The sequence below is a fragment of the Silurus aristotelis genome, assembly GCF_946808225.1.
Source record: "Silurus aristotelis genome assembly, chromosome: 16".
Classification (NCBI taxonomy): domain Eukaryota; kingdom Metazoa; phylum Chordata; class Actinopteri; order Siluriformes; family Siluridae; genus Silurus; species Silurus aristotelis.
The window spans coordinates 7,621,709-7,629,391 of NC_139589.1; the positions used below are offsets into that span (position 1 = coordinate 7,621,709).

General features: G+C 42.5%; 1 protein-coding gene across 1 annotated transcript; it reads right to left on the bottom strand.

Moving 5' to 3' along the window:
- Window positions 1–882, bottom strand: LOC310739457 (odorant receptor 131-2-like; the record flags this gene model as incomplete). Its single annotated transcript, XM_083565382.1, has 1 exon — window positions 1–882. The coding sequence occupies one exon, from the start codon at window positions 880–882 to the stop codon at window positions 1–3; it is 882 nt and encodes a 293-aa protein (XP_083421508.1).
- Window positions 883–7,683: the final 6,801 nt, after the last annotated feature.

Sequence of the window (7,683 nt, forward strand, 5' to 3'; positions counted from 1 at the left end):
TCAGTGTACATTGACAGTAGACCTGCGTTTCCCTGTGGCAAACCGGAGATAATAGATGAACAAAGACCGTACAGCATCATCTCTTAATCCATAGATGAGTGGGCTTAGGCAGCGTGGCAAGATCAGCACAAACAAAAAATTTAGATAAAGCAATTCTATGATAAGTTTGTTGTCGCTAACTGTTGCAACAGCTCGTTCTATAAGACTGTATAAGAAAGAGGAAAGACACAGGACCAGCTGAATGAGGTGCAGCAGCACGGTCTTGTGAGCTTTTGAAGCTGAGTCTTTATTGGAGGAAATGGACCTGGCTGTTATTACAATATTGATATAAGTAAAAATGATGATCATAGACACTGACACAAAGTAAAATATGCTAAAGCCCTGTAATGCCTCTGCTTGCCATTGCTTTATAAAGAGCCTTTCTCTTGTGCACAATATTTGTGAAGTTAAAAAGTTACTGTCCATCACTACTACATAAAGCAAGTCAATTACAAAGTTTACAGAACCAATAAACCAAATGACTCCAACAGCAATGTAAGTTCTTTTTTGAGTGGCTATTTCAGCATGTCTTAGAGGAAAGCATATGGCCACATAACGTTCTAGTGACATAACAGCCAGGGTTAATGGTGCATTACGGAACGTTGTAACTGAAATAAAAACTATAAAAGCACAAGCTGCTGTGACAAACCTGAGTACAGACAACCTGAAAATGTACAACATGGCGGTAAAGAGAAGCTGAAACGAGTCATTGACAAGCATGTTTATAAACAGTATGTAGCGTGGAGACTCTTTAAAAACAGGCTTGCTCAAGAGAGCGTAGACCATGATAGCATTCAAATAGATAAATAATATAGAGATGAATATTACAAAAGTAACTTTCATTGTTTGTCCTTCAGTCAACACAACCTGAACTATTTGCTGTATAAACAAAATCTCTATGCTGCTGTTGTTAGTAAGTGGCATGATGAAAACCAAAATACTGCATAACCATAAAATAAAATTTACTGATCTCAATTGCAATAGATAAAAAATTACAAAGCTGTATGATAAAGTAACACAATTTCATTACAAATTAGATTTACAAAAAGAACAAACAAACAATTACAATGTACATGCATTAACAAATTTACTACGTCCTTTGTAACAGAACACCACTTTTATATTTAGGCTGAGACCTGAATATGAGGACCAACATGAAAAAACCTTTATAATAGCACCATGTGGGCCACAGGAAAAGATTTTCTGAGAGGAGACACCACATCTGTTATGATGCATGCCTCTCTCTAGGATTATCCTCACATTACAATATTCTCAGGGGTCCAAATATCAGAGCCCACATTGAAAATCATCGAAATCCTATAAACAAATGCACTTAATCTTTATATGGGTTTATTCAGAAACATTTCAAAGATAAAAGATATATGATAATTACCACTGAGCATGGACTATTATAAAAGCATGTGTACACTTGTACAACCAGTTTAATACCCTAATAATTGAATATGTTTTTTTTACTTTTTTTAGTTGATAAATTTTTTTTCTACAACATTTTTAGTTGTTTTTTATTTACATGTTACTGAATGCTATGTCATGTAAAGTTTGAAAAAGTTTAAATGTGATTTGAGTTTTCTACATTAATCTGCCATTTTAATGGATGTCTTTGTTTGTGAGAGTTTTATATTCACTCAGGGCATCAGGCACAGGTTTAAGGGGGTTTTATGAGAACTTTGGACACCCTAATTTGAAGTGTCTGGGGTTTTTTAATGCCTTTTAAAGAAAATAAATACATGTACAGTATATAATTAAGGAAATCAGTGGCGGGCCATGCATTTGGTACCTGGGCCTTCAGTGGGGATTTACCCGACTTAATCCACCTCTTAATACCACCACTATCATGTCGCAATTATAGAAACCATCAATATTATACAAAAACTCAATATTCAAAAACAATATAACGCATGGCATTACAGAGAGAGAGGCATTTCACATATGGAGGTTGAATAATATTTTACTAAAGCAAGCTCCAAACCTCTACACTACACTACCGCAACTGTGCCACCTACATCATCTGGAGCAGTTCAGAATCAATACTTGTCTAATAAGATGGCAAAAAAATAAAAATGTAAATAAAATACAACCTACTCACTAGAGATGCTTATTCATAATTTGCACCGCTCATCAGAGGCTGTAAGCCAGTGGTACCGCTCGTATTCAATGGTCTGGAAGTGGAGAAAAACCCTTTCCCGGGTTGAGACAAGCTAGCTAGCTTTGGTATTTACCAACCTCTCCTCACGATGTCTAGCTTTTCTTGAAAATTGATTTTTAAGTGTGTCTGTGTCAGGCTGATGACGCGGAAGCGGAAGTAGCTCAAACGTCTTTATTTAACTCAAAATACACACACAGTCACGAAGAACTACAAACTAAATTAATCCGAGTAATCCACAAAGGAAGGAAATATCGAACGTAAAGCAATATCCAGAAACGAAAGTAATCAGAACCAGTGGGGAAGGCTGGCGGTCGAGGATCCACGGTATCACCAGCATGACATTCAAGAACCGACAGCCTGTGACTCGAAAACGTGAGTTTATATAGTAGTATCCTTAATGAGTCACAGCTGTCGGGAATCAAACCGGCACAGCATAGTGAAGGCAGCTTGACAGCTACTAAGGGAGGTGTGGCAGGTGGATCCCTGACATTAACCCCCCCACCCGTCCCCCCGCCCTCCAGGGGCGACATCCGACGCCCCAAAACCCACCAACGCCAGGTGGGCCAGGGCACTCCTAGGAAAGCCTCTTTAACCGTCAAGGATCGAAGGAGGCCCGGTTAGCATCGCCGTGGGACAGGGGAAAACCAGGAAGAGACCAAGGTGAAGGGGCGTCCTCTGTGGAGCTCAGGAATAGAGCGACGGCCATCATAGAGATCTGGAACAGAGCGACACCCACCACGGAGATCTGGAACGGAGCAACACCCATCACGGAGATCTGGAACAGGGCGACGCCCTCTGCGGGGAACTGGAACTGAGTGACGTCCTTGACGAAGACCGGAGGCTGGAAAACCCCCTGGGCTGAGATTGGAGGCAAAGAGACGCCCTCAAAGGAGATCAGGGGCGAAGCGACGTCCTCTGCGGAGATCAGAAGCCGAGTGACGCCCACGGCAGAGTCCAGAGGCAATGCGATGCCCACGGTGGAGTCCAGAGGCCATGCGGTGCCCACAGCGGCGTTCAGAGGCCATACGATGCCCACGGTGGAGATCAGAGGCTGTGCGACACCCTTGGTGGAGTTCAGGAACACAGTGACACCTTCGGCGGGGCCTTGAGCCGAAACGACGCCCTCAGAGGAACTCGGGAGTGCTTTGTCGACCTCTGAGGGACCTGGAGGAGAGATGTCACCTGGAGAGGGACTCAGAGGCGTGACGTCGCCGTCAGAGTGGCTCGGAGGCGTGACGTCGCCTGGAGAGGGACCCGGAGGCATGACGTCACCTTTAGAGAGGTCTTGGTCTATGTCGTCACCCTCGCAGAGGCTTGGAGTAAAGTAAAAAGGCCAGCAGTACTGACTTTGCAGGCCCTGGGTAGATTAGATTGACATGGCAGCACATAGAGGCTGAAATCTGATTGGACAAAATATTTTATATCCACATATATGTAATGGGAGCAGTGCAGCCAAGTGAAACTCTATAAAATGAAGAGAATAAACTGTTGGGAATAAATTAATTCAATTTCATGGAACAAATATTAGAATTTATGTTGTGTAGCCCGGGGTAAAAACAAGTGGATAAAAAAAAAAAAAAAGGAAAAATAAAGAAACATACACACCAGATTTTATTTGACTTTATTTTTATTTTATTGCATTTCATTATTGCATTGCAGTTGTATTTTATGTGTACAAAGTTTGGTTGTTTAAAGGAAATTGTGAATGTGAAACTGTTAACCCAGCCATTATGGATGCACAAGCCAGTGCACTCTTAGTGCCGGTCCCAAGCCTGGGTAAATGGGGAGGGTTGCGTTAGAAAGGGCATCCAGCGTAAAATATGTGCCAAATCAAATATGCGGATCACAAATGAGAATTTCATACCGGATCGATCGAGGCCCGGGTTAACAACGACCGCCACAGGTATCGTTAGCCGACAGGGTACGGGTGGATATTGGGCTACTTTTGGCCGAAGGAGGAGAAGGAGAGAAGGGAGACTGCAGGGAAAGGAGCAGTGCAGGAAAGTGGAGGTTCGGGTTGGTACTTTAAATGTTGGTACTATGACGGGTAAAGGGAGAGAGGTAACTGATATGATGGCGAGGAGAAAGGTAGACATGCTGTGTGTTCAGAAGACCAAGTGGAAAGGGAGTAAGGCCAGGAACATTGGAGGTGGATTTAAACTGTTTTATCATGGTGTGGATGGAAAGAGAAATGGTGTAGGGGTGATTCTGAAGGAAGAGGGTGATAGGGTGATGATCGTGAAGGTGAAAGTTGAAGGGATGATGATAAATGTCATCAGTGCCTATGCCTATGTGGAAACTGAAGGAGGAAGAGTGTAGTGTGAGGTTCAGGGAAGAGGTCAGACAGAGGCTCAGTGGTGTTAAGGAGGTGTTGGATGATTGGGCAACTACTGCTGGAGTGATGAGGGAGGCAGCTAGAAAAGTACTTGGTGTGACATCTGGAAATAGAAAGCAAGACAAGGAGACGTGGTGGTGGAATGAGGAAGTGCAGGAGAGCATTAGAAGAAAGAGGTTGGCAAAACAGAAGTGGGATAGACAGAGTGATGAGAAAAGTAGGCAGGAGTACAAGGAGATGCGGCAGCAGGTTAAGAGGGATGTGGCGAAAGCCAAATGAAAAGGCGTATGAGATGCTGTATGAGAGGTTGGACACTAAGAAAGGAGAAAAGGATTTATACCGATTGGCCAGACAGAGGGACCGAGCTGGGAAGGATGTACTGCAAGTTAGAGCAGTAAAGGATGGAGAGGGAAATGTGTTGACTAGTGAGGAGAGTGTGTTGAGAAGGTGGAGGGAGTATTTTGAGCAGCTGATGAATGAGGAAAATCAGGGAGAGAGAAGGTTGGATGATGTGGAGTTGGTGAAGCAGGAAGTGGATAGGATTAGTAAGGAGGAAGTGAGAGCAGCGATTAAGAGGATGAAGAGTGGAAAGTCGGTTGGACCAGATGACATACCGGTAGAAGCGTGGAGATGTTTAGGAGAGATGGCAGTGAAGTTTTTGACCAGATTGTTTAACAGGATTTTGGAAGGTGAGAAGATGCCTGAGAAATGGAGAAGAAGTGTGCTGGTACCGATCTTTAAGCATAAAGGAGATGTGCAGTCTTGCAGTAACTACAGGGGAATTAAATTGATCAGTCACACCATGAAGTTATGGGAAAGAGTAGTGGAAGCCAGGCTGAGAGAAGAGGTGACCATCTGTGAGCAACAGTATGGTTTCATGCCGAGGAAGAGCACCACAGATGCCTTATTTGCTTTGAGAATGTTGATGGAGAAGTATAGAGAAGGACAGAAGGAATTGCATTGTGTATTTGTGGATTTAGAGAAGGCATACGACAGGGTGCCAAGAGAGGAGTTGTGGTATTGTATGAGGAAGTCAGGTGTGTTGGAGAAGTATGTGAGGGTGGTGCAGGACATGTATGAGGACAGTGTGACGGCAGTGCAGTGTGCAGTAGGTACGACAGACTGGTTCAGGGTGAAGGTTGGACTGCATCAAGGATCGGCCCTGAGCCCTTTCCTGTTTGCAGTGGTGATGGACAGGTTGACGGACGAGGTCAGACAGGAGTCTCCCTGGACTATGATGTTTGCGGATGATATTGTGATTTGTGGTGAGAGTAGGGAGCAGGTTGAGAAGAGCCTGGAGAGGTGGAGGTATGCGCTGGAGAGAAGGGGAATGAAACTCAGTAGGAGTAAGACAGAATACATGTGTGTGAATGAGAGGGAGGGCAGTGGAGTGGTGCGTTTGCAGGGAGAAGAGCTGGAGAAGGTGGAAGAGTTCAGGTACCTGGGGTCAACAGTGCAAAGTAATGGAGAGTGTGTTAGAGAAGTGAAGAAAAGAGTGCAGGCAGGGTAGAGTGGGTGGAGAAGAGTGACAGGAGTGATTTGTGATAGTAGGGTATCTGCAAAAATGAAAGGGAAAGTTTATAGGACTGTGGTGAGACCTGCGATGTTGTATGGATTAGAGACAGTGGCATTGAGTAAAAGACAGGAGGTGGAGCTGGAGGTAGCAGAGCTGAAGATGTTAAGGTTTTCGTTGGGAGTGACGAGGATGGATAAGATTAGAAATGAGTTTATTAGAGGGACAGCGCATGCAGCATGTTTTGGTGACAAGGTGAGGGAGGCGAGATTAAGATGGTTTGGACATGTGCAGAGGAGGGACATGAATTATATTGGTAGAAGAATGCTGAGGATGGAGCCACCAGGTAAGAGGAAAAGAGGAAGGCCAAGGAGGAGGTTCATGGATGTGGTGAGGGAAGACATGCAGGTAGTTGGTGTAAAAGAGGCAGATGTAGAGGACAGGGTGGTATGGAGACGGATGATCCGCTGTGGCGACCCCTAATGGGAGCAGCCGAAAGAAGAAGAAGAAGAAGAAGAAGAAGTAAATGTGAAACTGTTTGTTGATTTACTTACCTGAGTGAAGAGACAGGATTAGAGTAATGGTGCAGGGGAGGGGCCAAGAAGGAAGAGGATGAAAGGATGAGGAAAAAGATGGTCACGGTGAAATGAATGTTTGGGGAACGAGTTGATTAATTAAACAATACTTTTCTTGTATGTCGTCAGCAAGAGGACTTACCTTTTTTACCTTTATTGTCTTTTTATTCAAGAGTAGGCTAATCACACTTTGTATTGACCCAGTTTGTAAAGAAAACTCATCCTTTTTACCTCTTCATCACCTTTTTTTATGTTTTGGATTTTGGATTTCTGATTCCTTGCCTCTTTCCATCCATCATGTTGTCTTATTTTGTGTCCTTAATGTCATACATGCTGTTTTCTGAAGTGATGAGAGAGTGCTCACATCCATGTCAGATTTGTCTATAATTTTAAAAAAAATTTTCTTACTACATTGTTAACGGTTAGCATACCTATGTGTATATAATATTTAAATAATAAAAATAATAAAATTACACAATTATCCCAAAGTGTTGATTTGTGGCTAATATTTCTGGCATACCTAGTGAAACCCACCACCCACATATCGTAGCCTCTCTATCCACTGTACATCATCTCTTATTAGACAACATAAATCTTATACTCTAGTGAACTAATACACTTCACAATTTAATACAGTTATGAGCTGGAATTGCATTTGATGGTAAGTAAATACATTTAATGATCTAATACTGAAACAAGCAACTGCATAAACATTAATTACTTAAGGCATAAATTGAAATTGGTTAAAAGGTTTATTCTTGTCAATTAATCTTTGATGCGGCTTGTAGATACATGCTAAAACCTTTTCATTCAATGTTAATTATTGCCAAACTTATAAAGTTTTTTACAGCATGGAAATATGACAAATATTTCAGGCATGTTTTTCAGCATCTTAGTGGGTACACAGACTCAATCCTCAGAGTAGCAATCAATTCCTAAGCAGTGTGGGGTAACAAGGTATGCATAACCTTGATACATATGCAGTCATACTATTTTCACATCACCAAAATATGACAATTATTAGGTTTAATGCATGCAATCTAATATCTGTAAT